Genomic DNA, 14619 nt, shown 5'->3' with positions numbered 1-14619 from the left:
CACCGCTGGGCTGAGAAATGTGCCTGGACTCCAAAACTGGGGCGGAGTGGGAGAGCCCTGAGCTGGTGGGATGTGTGTGACCCAAAATCTGAGCCAACCCATCTGTGCCAACCCATCTGTGCTGGGGAAGGGGAACAATAACTCCATCCATCCATCCATCCATCCATCCATCCATCCATCCATCCATCCATCCATTCCCTGAGGGTCTCTGAGGTCTGAGAGCCACCTCAGGGGGTGGAAAGGCTCCTCCTGTGTCTCTGGCAGGTGTCACCTCCTGCACCACAGTGGGACATCCTGGGGCTGCCAGGCTGGGAAGGGGGACAGGAGGGATCTCTGCCGGGACAGTGGGGCCGCCAGAAAATGTCTCAGTGGGGCGCTCAGAGGGTGGTGGTGCTGAAGGTCATCCCAAGGGGAGCAGCCTCGAGGCAGCTCCATCTCCCACCACCGTTGTTGTCCCTCCCCACGGCTCCCCCCTGCCCCAGCCTTTGCTCCATGACTGTTTGCCTTTCCTGCTTTTTTTCCTTCCACCCCACCTTCCTTTTCTCTTCCCTTTCCCCGTTTCTCTCCTGGCAGCTTTGTTCTCCTGGCTGTGTACCGGGGTTGCCATGGTGACTGCCACAGCATCTCTGCATCCCGCAGGAGTGGTCCTGCGCTGCCCTGGCCATGGCGAGTGGCAGGGCACCCTCCTGCCCCTCCCAGGGGCCACCTGCCACCTCCTCCCAGGGATGGAATTCCCTGGGGACATCCCTGTGACACATCCTGGTGTCTGGGGAGAGGAGGGGACGGCGTGGGGTGGCCCTCAGCAGCTCAGGCTGGGGCTGGGGCGCAGGGCTGGCTGCACGGCACAGCTTTATTGCTGCCAGAAACATTCCAATAAAACCTTCCATAAATGTTTTTTAATGAGCAAACCCTACCTGAGGGAAACAGAGGAGCTGCTGCAGCGCAGGGAGTCCCCATGGGTGTGGAGGCAGAGCTGCTGGTGGCCTTCTGGTGTCGATTTGCAGATGACAAGATCTCCTTGCAGTGTGTGTCAGAATCGCTGGGCCCCTTTCAGGAGATAATTAGGATGACGTGTTATTAGCTGATTACTGGGGAAACATACATTTACCGAGGATTTATTCTGCACCCAGCATTAATCTCCTGTATAGCTGCTAAACCCCCATAAATAATCTGATTTTGATAATCAATTGCCATTGCAAGTTCCCCTATAAATCTCAATTAAATGCACATTTAACTCGCATCAAGTTGCCAAATTTGCTTGTGCATGTGCATCCTGCTGCTTGCCTGGGGCAGATGTCTGGGGATGTGCAAGCTCCAGTCTGTTTTTCAGACAGCCTGAAACCAGAATGGGCTCTGCCAAGGCAGAGCAGCCCCAGGAACAGCACCGCTGCTCTCCCGTGGTCCCACATGGAGAATCCAGCACATCCCAGCTCCCTGCTGCTGCTCCCACGTTGCTGTGCCTGGCTCTTCCAGCCTGGGGTTGGCAGTGAGGGCAGCAGGAGGAGGCTGTGCCTCTGCACCATCCCCGGGAGGGGAGATGGAATTGCCAAAACCCATGTGGGGGCTTTCAGCAGTGCTTGCCTGGGGTGGAAGCTGAGATTGGCTTGGGCTTGGTTGAGTCCTGGCCACCCTTGGGCCACTGTAGAGACTTTTCCAGCCTTAGTGCTGGTGGAGGGCTCAGAGGGTGGGGACATCCTGCAGGGAGAAGGTGACCAGCAGGACAAGGTGCCACCAGCTTTCTTTGGAGCTGGAAGGAGATTCCAGCCATTACCTGGGCTCTGTTTGCTGTTGGGGCCACACTGACTTATTTTATCTCCTTGTCTTTGCAAGAACTGCACCTCAGGGAGGGCAGGGAGAGCTGGGTGGTTGTGGCAGAGCTCTGATGTGTTCCGTGCTGGGGACCTGGTGGGGGCATGGCAAACGTCCCGCTGCCTTTCAGGGTGTGGGATTTTGGCCTCACCTGGGCTGCTGCACCCCAGAGGTGAGGGTGGTTTTGGATGGTTTTAGAATGCAGCCCCCCATCCCTGCTGTCTCAGGGGTGTCGGCTGGGGCTGTGATGATCCCAGGACTGCACTGGGGGAGCCATAGAAGAAATTATGAAGCTCTTCAGATGGCTGGGAAGATGTCAGAGAGCTCTTCCTGAGCCTGGCTGGAGCCCAGCCTGCCGATTGTGGTGGTGTGGGAAATCCACAAACGTACAGATGGCAGGAGAGCAAAACCTGCTGCCTTTTAATGGGGACAGCGTTGTGCCCGGCCACAGCGGGCAGCAGCTGAGCGTTAGCAGCTTTGGGTGAGAGCAGGAGCTCTCAGGGCCCGGCCCAGGGGGATTCTGCCTCTCCTGGGGCAGCAGCATGGGCCTGTGGAGGAGCAGGGATGCCCAGCTGTGCACAGCTGTGTGTGCTGGTGGCAGCCCCAGGCAGGGCTGGCAGGTGCCACGAGCCCCAGGCTGGCTCCCAGGGGTGGCGTGTGACCACTCCAGCCTGCTGTGTCCCTGGCACTGCTGAGTGCATCCCTGCCTGGCACATCCTCCCTCTGAACCCACCTTTCACCTCTGCCCGCTGGGGTGGGTGGTGGCTCACAGAGAGACCTCGGATGCTGCCGTTTGTCACCAGCCTGGCACCACCTTGCCCAGGTATTGCTGCACCCCTCGGGGTGCCCTTCTGTGCCAAGGGGCTGTGTGGGCTCCCCAGAGCTCTGTCCCACGGGGTTTGACCCCAGCATTGAGGATGGGGTTGGAACGATGGAATCAGGCAGCAATGGGCTGGGGATGTGGGGTTTTCCAGCGCTATCCCGTGGGTCAGAGAGGCTGCCCTGCACTGCTCGTGGTGCCTGGAACACCACAGGTGGAGTCCCCATCCCTGGAGGTGTCCAAGGAAGGGCTGGAGGTGGCACTCAGTGCTCTGGGCTGGGGATGAGGTGGGGATTTGGCACAGCCTGGACTCCATGGCCTTGGAGGGCCTTTCCGACCCAAACGATTCTGTGTGGCCACGGGGCTGTCCCTGGCATGTCCCTGTCCCCCCCACCTGCTGCATCCACCTCTGCCACCCATATGCAAGGCCAGGTGTCTCAAATGAACTCCCTGCGGGGTGGGGACAATCTTTTTAGGGCCATGTAAAGGCTCCATTTGTTGCCTTTAACAGAATTAGAGCGGGGATCATGGTAGATTTAGAAAAGCAGTCAACACCTTCTGTGCAGGGCCCCTGGAGGCTCTGCTCAGCTCCCCCTGGAGGGGCTTGGCACAGTTTTTGGGGGATGCTCTGTGTTAGAGGTCTGCAGGAGTGGGTTTCATCTCTTCCAACCCCATAATTTGCAGGGAGTTGGATTCAGGAGGGCTCCAAGGGGATGTGGCAGTGCCCTCCCTGCGGCAGCCCCAGATCTGAAAGAGCTCTCAGTTGTTTTAGACAGCACCTTCCCAGGATATAAGAGCAGCTGGAGGAATTTGGAGCCAGCCAGGGAAGTTTCTGCTGGAGTTTTGCCCCCAACCCTGAGCTGTAACTCATCCCCTGGAATGGGACTGGCTGGGGGGCTGCTGCTCTCGAGCCTCCTGTCCCTCTGAGCACGTGCTGGCGGCATTGAGAGGGCTCTGTAACAAATATCCCTGCCCTGCAGCCTATTTCTGGGGCCATCGTCCCCTCTGTGACGCCAGGGCTTGCTTTGCCAGCTGTCACCCCCAGCCCAAATTCCCATTTCGTTGCATTAATATCCATGCAGTGCTTCTGGATGGGGATTTGATTTCAGCTGGCTCTCCGGAGTAGAAAGAGTTAAAAATAGCAAATCCAACACCCCTCATTCCCTGGCTGTGACGCAATCTCCCAGGTTGGAGTTACAAAGCCGCCAGGAATAGGGTTTAAAATAAAACAAGGGAGTGCTCTGCACTCTGCAGAGTGGGAGAAAGCAGCTCCAGCCTGGAGGAAAGACATGGAGCAGCCTCTGGATTTATAAAACACGCAGGAGTTTGTCCCCCTTGCGGTGCTCATGGCCAGATAAGCGATGCTGCACACACACAGCGATTAGTGGGGGAATTCAGGAGGCTCTCAGCCCACCAGGGAATCCACAGGAGAACTCAGGAAGGAATGAGCTCAGTGCGCTCTGCTCGGCAGCACCTCGCCAAGGCTCAGCTGGACACTAAACCCGGCCAGCAGGGCAGGGATGTGCTGGATCCAGCAGCACCGAGGCTCCTTGGCAGCTGCAGGGCGCAGGCAGGGACAGAGCAGACGGATCCTCTCCCAAAAGTGCTCCCAGACTCTGGAAGCAACAGTCTGCTGCAAGGTGGCGAGGTGCCAGCCTGGCTCTGCCTCATCCAACGGGGCTGCTTCTCTGATCTGGCAGAGAAAATCCTAAATCCCCACGTTTCTCTCTCTCAGACGCTGCCCTAGTTTAAAAATGTCAGCTCCTGGCTTTTCTTTTGTAACATTTTAAATATAGCACCCTTTCTGTTTTCTGATGGATGCGCCATATGCTGGGGAAACGGCACCCGAATCCACCGGGCTGGTGGGCGGGGGTTAAAGGGAAAAAGCATTTCCATACGGGAAGCTGCAAACACAAAACACAGCAGCAGCGAGCAGCAAATCCCTCCTGCAGCAGCCAGGAATAAGCTCCTTTCTGTCCCGCCTGTCTCCGGGTGTTGGTGTGAGGAGCGAGCCTGAATGTTTCCATTGTGTCACCTCCTGTCCCGGCCACCCTGGCACTGCCTCCACAGCGCCCAGCAGGAGATGCCACCATCTGACAGCTGCTTTGCCCTTTCCTTTCCTCAGAAAGCTCCTTTGCTGCTTTCTCTTTGGGGGTTTTAGGGGGATTTTCCAGCTGGGATGGGTCCCTCGTGCTCCAGCTCGCCCAGACTGCTGCGGGCCGGGCTGGGGGTGGTGGTGGGTGGGTTTGGCAGCCAGGGGACGGTCCCCCCGGGCTCCCTGCACTCGCACACAGCCAGGGCTGTCTCCCAGCACTAAACACAGCCTCCGTTTAGCAGGAAATCTGGCCTCAGCAAAATGATGAGCTCAGGCTTTTCAGCTTTTGGCCGGGACCTCAAGTTTAGATTATTCCACTCTGCACATCCCTCAGCTTTAGGACCAAGTGTAGCCCCTTGCATGGACCCCCCCAAAACCTGTCCAGCCCAGCTGGAGCGGAAAATAGCATCCTGTGGGCTGGGGCTGGGTCCAAGCCTCAGTCAAGGTCGCCCCTCCTGCTCTCTCTGGCTGGGGCTCCCCCACTTGTCACACCTCAGGAATCAAATCCAGGGGAGGAGATGGACTTTGGCCACTGCCTGGCTGCCAAGGTGGCTGTGTCCCTCGAGACCACCCTGCCAGGGGAGCAGGAGAGAGGCTGGGGTGGCCCAAAGCTCCTGCTGGCAGTGCCAGCTCAGGTTTGGCTCCATGCCCGGAGGGTGGGGGGGATGCAGTGAGGGGTGTGACAGAATCCCAGAATGGTTTGGGTTGGAAGGGACATTAAAAATCATCTCATTCCACCCCCTGCCATGGGCAGGGACACCTCCCACTATCCCAGATTGCTCCAAGCCCTGTCCAAACTGGCCATGGATGACCACAGTGGAGGAGGGGATGTGGGGAAGCTTTTCATATTTGCTCTTGCTCTGCAGCACCGGGGATTTGGGGCTGTGTCCCCTGGGTGTGACAGGTCCAGCAGGGCACAGGGCAGCTGCTCCCAAGGGCTTGGCCGGACACTGGCTGCGGGGTGGTGTCCTCCAGAGTGTGGCCTCAGCTGGTCCTGCTGCCCCTGGGATTCACAGAGGGCCACCAAGCACAGCCACGTGTCACTGTGACTGCTCAGACGGGGTTGTGCTCACCCAGATCCCTGTCCCAGGCTGCTGTGTCCCTGTTCCCAGCCCAACCCCGCTTTTGTGCCCGTGCACATCATCCCCCTCACGCCTCCCCGCTCCTGCCCTGTTTGTTTGCATCCACAACAGCTCAGGCCAGAGTTTTTAAGCTGCACCAGATGTAAGGACCAAATCCCATCCTCAGCCTCTCAGCGGGGTTCCCTCCTCAGCTGCTTCCAGTGAAGCTTCCTGCAGCCCAAAATGCCGATCCCAGGGAGTGCTGCACATCTGCCAGGGCTGCAGGAGCTGCTGGGAGCTGCAGCAAACACCGGGAGCATGGGCAGGGCATGTGTGGGAGGCGAGAGGGCAGGAAGGTGTTTGTGCCTCCTGCCGTGGTGCTGGCCGTGCTGGTGTCGGTTTTGGGTGTAAAAGGGTTGGGTTTGTGCCACACCTGGTGTCACCTGTCCCCGCTGGGGCAGCTCCTCCCTCACTGAGCTATTCTGGGTCTCCTCCACAAGCCTGACCTTGTGTCAGAGCAGGATTTGAGCTCAGGGCTGGGCCCAGCTGAAATCCTCGCAGAGATTTCAAGAGCAGGGGATTGCAGAGGTGCAGTGTCCTTGCTCCTGCCTGGGAAAGTGGCAGCTCACAGCTGTCCTGGGCACCCACCCCAGCACAGGACCTGCCACCAGCCCTGTGGTACCTGGGGACAGCTCCCTGCTCCAGGCTCGCCAGGGCTCCTGCCCTGGGCAGCCATGCATTGCAGCAATTATTAATTAAAATGCAATCTATCCTTTCTCATCCTCTCCCCGAGACAACAAGAACTGCTAAAACATTCTCAGGGATAATAGGGAGGGGAATTAAGCAGTTCCTGGGAAATCTGAGCTGTGCCTTTTGGAGATTTCTCGCTGTTCCTGGAGCCCACGATTCCCTGTTGGGCTCTGCATCTCCAGCCCCACTGTCTGGAAATCCCAGTCCTGCTGGGAATGCAGGGGGAAAAGCACTCTGAGTGTGATGCTGGGTGTGGGGATGAGGATCTGGGTGTCCCATGAGGGATGTGGGGGGCTCAGCCTGGAGCAAAGGAGGCTCAGGGGGGACCTTGTGGCTCTGCACAAGTCCCTGACAGGAGGGGGCAGCCGGGGGGGTCGGGCTCTGCTCACAGGGAACAGGGACAGGAGGAGAGGGAACGGCCTCAGGCTGGGCCAGGGCAGGCTCAGGGTGGACAGCAGCAGGAATTTCCCCATGGAAAGGGTGCTCAGGCCTTGGCAGGGGCTGCCCAGGGAGGTTTGGAGTGCCCATCCCTGGAGGTGTCCAAGGAAGGGCTGGAGGTGGCACTCAGTGCTCTGGGCTGGGGACAAGGTGGGGATGGGGCTGGACTCCATGGTCTGAGAGAGCTTTTCCAACTGAAACAATTCTGGGATTCTGTGGCTAATCCTAGTGGAGAGCAGCTCCTGGTGCAAACATGGTGCCGGGAGCAGAGCTGGGCAGCAGCCAGGAGGATTTTCCCCCAAATCCCAGTTCCATCCCAGTTGAGAGGCCTGGTGTGGGCAGACAGGCAGCAGCCTCCCTTGGGGGTCCCAGTCCCTCCCAGTGTGGGGGGCTGTGGAGCCCAGAGCTGTGCTGGGAGGGGCTCCCGTGGTGTCTGCAGAGACACAACCATGTGAGCACCAGGAGCCCTGGCTGCAGCTGCAGTTCCAGGAGATCCTGTTGCCATGACAAGCTGTAAGAGTGTTATCCAGGAAAAAAAGATCCAGTTGGGGATGGGAGGGAAGGCTGCCAGTGTGGAGGGCACATGGATCCCATGGGAATTGCGCTCTGGTGTGGCTGTGTGGCTTGGATGTTCAACTGCACAGGTTGAACCTCTGATCTTCCAGGGTTACACCTCCAGGTGCTCCAGCCCCTTCCCGAGCTCTGTGCCCCCCAAATTCCCACACCTGGGGGTGCAGAGCCCTGCTCCTGTCCCCTCACCCTCCTCCAGCCCCCAACAGCCATCCTGGCACGGTCCTGGCAGGAAAGGGAAGGTGTCAGTTCTCCCAAATAGTGACAGGACAAGAGGAAATGGCCTCAAGCTGTGCCAGGGGAGGGTCAGGTTGGACATCAGCAGGAATTTCTGCATGGGACGGGTGCTCAGGCCTTGGAACTTCCAAGGGAGGTGCTGGGAATGCTCCTTTGCCTGGGGAGTGTCATTGCAGCCCTGAGTGTGAGGATGGCACGTGCAGCTGGTGCTCGTGGTGCTCCCTGGCCACTGCCAGGCTGGGAGTTCTCGGGATGCAGTGGAATTCTTGGGATACAGCGTGTTCCCTGGCTCTGCACAGCCCAGGGTGGAGCTGTCAGGCTGGGGGAGCACTGTCGTGCCTTTCTGTTGTCTGCACTCAGGTCATCAGGTCTGAGGAAGAGCAACTTTTCCCTCTTTTTATTGGGAATCTGGGAAAATCACCGCAGCAGCAGCAGCCAGTGCTTCCAGCAAACCAGGCTGATCCCAGATCCCTCGCTCAGGACACCCCCAGGGTGCTGCTGGAATGGGGCTGGGGGTTCCTGCAGGGCAGGAGGTGAAACCTCTGCTGAGCCCCAGCGGGGTTTTTGGGTTTCCCTGGCACATTCCAGCCCTGCCTGTGTGGGAAGTAAACATCCTGCAGGCAGGCACGGGCAGCTGCCTGCGGCCAGGTCAGCATGGGAAGGCAGTCACGGCTTCCTCCACGCTCATTTGGAGAATAATTTCCACGGATGCAGCCAGAAACAAATTCTGCTGTGCAGGCAGGGCCCTGGCTGTTCGCTGCTCCAGCTTTTTGTTTGTTTTCCTTCCAACCTCTTGATTTTTTCCCCTTGTCTCCTTCCCTCTTTACCCTTCTCCTTTGTCTCCTCTGGGCGTTTTTGACCTCCCTCCTCTCTCTTTTTGCAGCGTGTCCCCGTGTGACCCAGCTCCCACGCTGGCATAATGTCCTGTCACGCCCTCGTGATGCCTTGGCACCTATTTGGGCACCTGCCACACTCACAGCCCTGCCTCCCGCTCCCAGCTACAGGGTGTTCCCTCCCTCGTGTGATGCCAGCGCTGGCCCAGCACCCCCAGCCCCGTGCCCTCTCCCATGGCGGCATGTGCCCCTCCAGCTCCTTGGTGCCATCCTTGCAGCACCCACAGCTTGTGCCCTGTGTCCCACCAAGGGAGTGCCAGCGGCGGGGGGCGAGGGGCCAGCGTGAAGCAGGTGGGAGCAATAATTGGTCCTGATCTAATTAGGGAAGCCTAGGGCTGGATTAGGAGCTGTGGCAGTGGAGGGTTTTTAGCTGTAAGCCACAGATGGCTTTGCCTGGGAGCCAGGAGAGGCTGGCATGGACTGGAGGGGGTTCATAATCCCACCTGGAATACTCTCCAAGCTGGCTGACAGCTTTGGGAGCAGCCCAGTGCTGGCTCTGGGTGAGCTGGGTGGTCCCCGCTGCCCCCAGCCCGCTGTCCCACACCGCCTGTCCCAGCCCAGTCCTCGTGGATTCAGTGCAGACAGTGGCAGAAGCAGCCGGAGCTGCTCCAGGCTCAGCCTGTCCCACAGCAGATCCCTGCTACCCGTCCTCAGCCCATCAGGAGCACTCAGCCCGCCCCAGCCTAAAAATGTAAATATTCAATAAAGAACCACGGGATGCTTCTGGGTTTTACTGAGGGGAAGGATCAGGAGAGAAAATCCTCTGCCCAAAGGTAAATCTGGCATTTTCTCCTTGGTGGGAATGGCTTTTATCCGTGGCAGCTCCATGGGGAGCCGTGGGCTGAGCACCGAGATGGCCGTGCAGGGCTCAGATTCACCACCAGAGCCGAGCATCCCGACTGTTGGTCCCTTCCTTTATTTCAGGGATAATTTGGCTGATCCCTCACCTGGGTGCCTCACCCAGCTCTGTGCTGCTGGCACCCCCACAGTGTCAGCTCCTCAGCAGGGACCTGGGGTGGACTCGATGGTCTCAAAGGTCTTTTCCAGCCTCGTTAATTCTGATTCTGTGTCTGGAACAGGCACATGCCCACATGCCGGGGTCACGGCAGCCCCACAGGACGCAGGCTGAGGCTGTCCCGTGCCTGCTGAAGGACCAGCACCATCTGGCTCCCAGCCCATCCTTCCCTTCCTTCCCAAGGCGTTTTTACGGCTGCAGCCAAGCCCTGGCCGCTGCAGGACAGCAGGCAGGAGCCTTTGGCCCCGCTGCTGATGAGAAACCCATATCCCGTGGCCCTGCAGTTCCCACCCTTCCTCCCCGGCCGCCCCTGGGACACAGCACAGCTCCTGCCTGGAGGGGAAATCCTCCCCCTCGCCCTCAGCTCCCCTCTGGAGCCGGCCAGGTCACCCTGGATCCGTGCTGCAGCGGGAGGATTTGGGGTGCAGGCTCCTGGAGTGCCACCTCCTTGTCCCCATACCCCAGCAGAGGTTTCCTTTACCTCGCTCTCTGCCCCCAGCCCGGCCCGCTGTGTCCCATCCCCGGTGCTTCACCCCGGCCTCTCCCTCAGCCTCCAGTGCTTCCAGCAAAATTCCTTCCTGGCCAGTCACTGCCGCCCCTCAGCCTTGACGCCTCCGGGGCTGCTGTGCTGGCAGGGCTGGGCTTCCTCTTCCTGAGCCTCCCCAGCCCTGCTCCCGACCCCCTCCTCACCCCAGAGCCGTGGAATCGGCCCTTCCCGGGGTCTGCCAGCCGTGCCCACGGGGAATGCCCGGTGGGAATGCCCAGCTTTCCTCACCCTCCCCGCTGCAGCTGCATCCCACCGCCAAGCTGTGCCACGCTGGTGCCACCACCCACAGCGGGGTTCTGAGAAGAGGATTTCCAGCCCCAGGGACCGCGCTGGGGGTGGGGTGGGGAATTGCTCAGTGCCGGGGAGCAGTGGGAAGCAGTGGGAAGCTGCTGGAAGGAGTTCAGCCCCATGGAGGTGTGACAATTCCTGCCAGCATCATCTGCCCTGCTCCCCCAGCGTCCAGCTGACATCCAGCATTCCAGGGGCTGGATCCATCCCATGGTGACACCCACACCTCCTTACATCATTCCAGGGGCTGGATCCATCCCATGGTGACACCCACACCTCCTTACACATTCCAGGGGCTGGATCCATCCCATGCTGGCACCCCCTTGCTGCAGGTGCCAACTCTCAGTCCCTGCATCACCCCTGGCACCCACCAGCCTCAGCTTCCCACAGTGGCACTGCCTCTCCTGATTAATTTCAGGGTGAATACTTTGCTTTTCCATGGTCCCTTTCACCTGTGGCGCTCCCAGCACTGTGCAAATATTAATTACTGGCAGTTAATTAAGCTCGGCATGCCCATCCTCCTGTGGAGATGCTGGGTCACAAACACACTGGCAGCAGAGCTGGGTGGGAGCTCCTGTGGATAATGATCCCAACCCCACCTGGAAAAGCTTCTCCCTGATAGACCTTCCCGGAGGGCCAATGGGCTAGGAGAGGGAAATAGGTGGGAAAGAGCAGCACCTACTCTGGTCCCAGTAAGGAAGGAGGGGTGGATCTTTAAAGATGCCTCTGGGTGCCCCTGGAAAGCTGCTGCTGGGGTATGTGGGGCTGTGGGATATGGGGCTGCCGGGGGGGGAACCCAAGCTGCTGGTGGAGCTGTGCCCTGTTATTCGTGTTGGTGGTGAGCAGCAAACCCTCCAAGGCAGATGGAAATTATCCCATTCTCCTTCCACTCGTGAAGGGCTCGAAGTGTTCCAGAGGTTCAGCATTTCCGCATCCTGGTGCAGGGCTGGACGCTGTGCAGGAAGAGCACAGGAAGACAAACAAGGTCGTTGACCCTCCTGAAACGAAGGAGGGGGATTGCCCAGGGGTGGGAATTGCAGATTGTTCATGGGAGCAGCCCTTGGGCACGGTCCCTGCGCCCTCCTGGGGGACTGAGCTCCTCTGCTCAGCCGTGGGGGTTGTTGGGGGGCTGTCCCCCTGCCCGGGTCGCACACTGGCTGTGCACGGCCACCGCTGCCTGACCCCGGGGCTGCGCAGGGCAGCAATCCCTGACCGGAGGTGCCACCTTAATCCGGATCAGTGGGAAATCTGTCAAGTGCCCACGCAGCCCCGTGGCGCTTCCCTGCCTGGCTGTGCCCTCAGCCCGTCAAGAACCGGCCAGGATGCGGGCACAGCCCCACAGGAGCTGGCCCTGGGCAAGTTTTGCGCTGAGAGTGGAGCACAAACGCAGGAATTGTTGGCCCAGATGAGCTCCGAGCAAAACAGGAGCAAAGTGGGGGCAGATTATGGCATTCCTTGGGCAGCTCCCACCCCCTCTCCACGCCTGCTGTATCCCAGCCTGCGAGGCCACTAATGCTACTTACATTATTAGTGGATTATTTGGGTGTAATGAGCTTTGCCCCGCTCAGCTGGCCCTGTGCTCGGGGCTGTGGGATGTGTAATACTTCCTGCACGGGGCCACAAGGCGGGCAGCTGCTGCCTGGAACACAGGCACACAATGCACCAATGTTCCCGGACAAAATTCCAGCCTGGGCTGGAGGTTAAGCACGAATCAGGGAGCTTTGGGCAGCGCTGAACAAAGCGGGAGGGTGAGGGTGCCCTGAGCTGGGTCCTGACCCGTCCCCACGGGCACTGCCAGCAGTGACTGGCTCAGATCCATCTCTGCCCGTGGTGGGGCACAGCTGAAAGCATCTTTTCCATCCTCAGCTCCTTTTCCTCTGCCTTCCTCCCATCAGACCAAGCAAGGGCTTGGCGATGTGTTGCTATGGGCACCAGGAAGTTTTCCCTGGAGACCAGCAGCCCGCACTAAGCGATGCCTGCATGTTCTGACATAGATTATTATTTTTGCCTTCCCCTTTTCTTCATCGTGAATGTTGAAGTGTGGATGAATTCCTGGCTTTTCCCCCTGCCTCTCTGTCCTGCTTTCCTCTCCCAGCTTTGTGCATTTCCATGGCTGTGTCCCAGGGCTTGGCTTCGGCTTCGTTCTGGGCCAGGGTGTGAGCAGTGGGTGCGTGGGAGGAACTTTCAGCTCTGTAACTCTTGCTCTGCTGGAGACCCCTGCGGGGAAGATCCCTGATTTATTCCAGCCTCAGGAAATCCTGTTGGTCCCCTCAGGCAGCTGCAGAGCTCCTGGGCACCCATTACCATCACAGGAGGTGCTGGATTGCTTTTCCCAGGGCTGGTGCCTCTTGGGTCGGGGTTCCCTGCTCCCTTCGTTGTGTTTGGGACCTCAGAGTGATTTAGGTCTAGACTAATTAGTCTCTGCTGGGCTGAGCTCCAGGCCTGACTCCCATTTTGCCACTGCTCTGCTGGCACTTGGCGTCCTTTAGTGTCTCAGGTACCTCTGAGAGCTCTTGGCTTGCAGGGAAGGGAAGTCCCAGCAGCTCTTGGAAGTCAAGGCCGGAGTCTGAGCTTTGCAGGAGGGCACTCAGAGCTTCCCTCGCAGCCCATTCCCAGCAGCTCCAGGGATGGAGGGTCAGCCCATTTCCCGGAGGGAAGCGGTGCTGTGTCTCTGGGCACTTGGCACAGGGAATGGGATTGCACTGTGACAGGGTCTCAATGTCATTTTGACTTCTCCTGCTTGGCTTTTGAAGGCAATAATGGGCTGTTTCTGTTCACTGTCACTTGATCTGCCCCTGGGTGAGTGAGGAGCCCCTGCTGAGTGATCTCCTCTGTCCTGTGCCCCTTCTTCCCTGCTCTGGAGCGACTTCACAGGCTGGCTTTCAATCAGCTGCTTCTCTTGTTCCTGGGAATGCAGTTCAGCCCTGGGTCAGAAAAGCTCCTGCCTTTTGCTGCTCAAGTTGCCCAGATTGTGACTCCCTCTCAGAAATCTTACAGCAAATAAATCCCGTGCTGCTCGGGCCCTGCCTGCAGTGCTTGGTGTGGTGTCAGCCTGGCTGGAGCTCCTGCACAGCCCAGGCACTGCCAGGTGGGGCAGGGAAAGCAGGAGCTGCTCTGGGTTTTCTCCACGTGTTTGGGAATTGCCTTGAGACAGAAGGATCTGTACGGAGCAGGAGGATTTTACCCTGCTGATGCTGCTGGGCATCACCTGTGTGGTGTTCCCAGAGGGGTGAGGAGCAAAGGTGAATCCCAGCACTGTCTGCAGCAGGAGAATTTCAGCTCTTGCCCTGCCCTGCCCTGCAGCCCCCAGCTCCTTCCAGAACCTCCACGCGCCGTGGGGCCGCTCCGGAAGGAGCCGTGGGCCTCGGGATGCTGCTCCTGGCTGAGGAGGTGACAGTCCCACCAGGGCCAAGCACTCGGCTGCTGTGATGTTTGAAAGCTCCTTGACAAATGACTTCTTCCCCCAGTTCCTAAGCAAACAAGGAGGAGCTCCGAAAACACAACAGTTCCTTCCCGTGCTGCTGCCAACTCGGAGCTCGCTGGGCTGTCTCAGAGAGGGTCAGCAGCCACCAGGGCTGAGCAGAGCACTGGGGGCTGGTCCCTGCAGGGTCCTCCTGCACCTGCTATGGGGACAGGAGAGCATCTGGGGAGCTCTGGGATGATGCTGTGACCTCGTTGTCCATGCAGGGACAGGGAGCGGTGCCCAGGTGCTGACACTGCACAGAGCTTGGGACTGCAGACCAGGGAGCCTCTTCTGTGGGACAGGGAAATCCCAAATCCAGACAGGGCTGGGCTCCCATCTCAGAGTCATTGGGTGCTGTCCTTTGCCCTCAGTGCTGGCCTGATGTCCCCTGATGCCACAGCCACCGGACTGAGCTCAGTGCAGTGACACCCAAATCCTAACACACCCTTCCCCTCTCTCCCTCTGCCCTCCCTCCTTTCTGCCAGCAGTTCCCTATCAGCAAAACCCCTACACCCCTGGGAGCGGCTCCTCTGTCATCCAGTGCTACCGCTGTGGGGACACCTGCAAGGGCGAGGTCGTGCGTGTGCAGAGCAACCACTTCCACATCCGCTGCTTCACCTGCCAAGGTAGGAT

General features: G+C 59.1%; 1 protein-coding gene across 10 annotated transcripts in view; it reads left to right on the top strand.

Annotated features, from left to right (window-relative positions):
* The window catches only part of ABLIM3 (actin binding LIM protein family member 3), a 46283-nt gene that overhangs the window by 12564 nt on the left and 19100 nt on the right, over positions 1–14619 (top strand). For 9 of the 10 annotated variants that reach the window (XM_039559730.1, XM_039559729.1, XM_039559728.1 and 6 more), the window contains exon 2: positions 14472–14612. In XM_039559730.1, coding sequence (XP_039415664.1) covers positions 14472–14612 — 141 coding nt within the window. The remainder of the gene's footprint in view (positions 1–14471; positions 14613–14619) is intronic. The other variant, XM_039559725.1, reaches the window with a different exon arrangement.

Source organism: Corvus cornix, chromosome 13, assembly GCF_000738735.6.
Source record: "Corvus cornix cornix isolate S_Up_H32 chromosome 13, ASM73873v5, whole genome shotgun sequence".
Lineage (NCBI taxonomy): Eukaryota > Metazoa > Chordata > Aves > Passeriformes > Corvidae > Corvus > Corvus cornix.
Note: the sequence above shows the minus strand (reverse complement) of the source record. Positions and strands in the feature narration are given on the sequence as shown.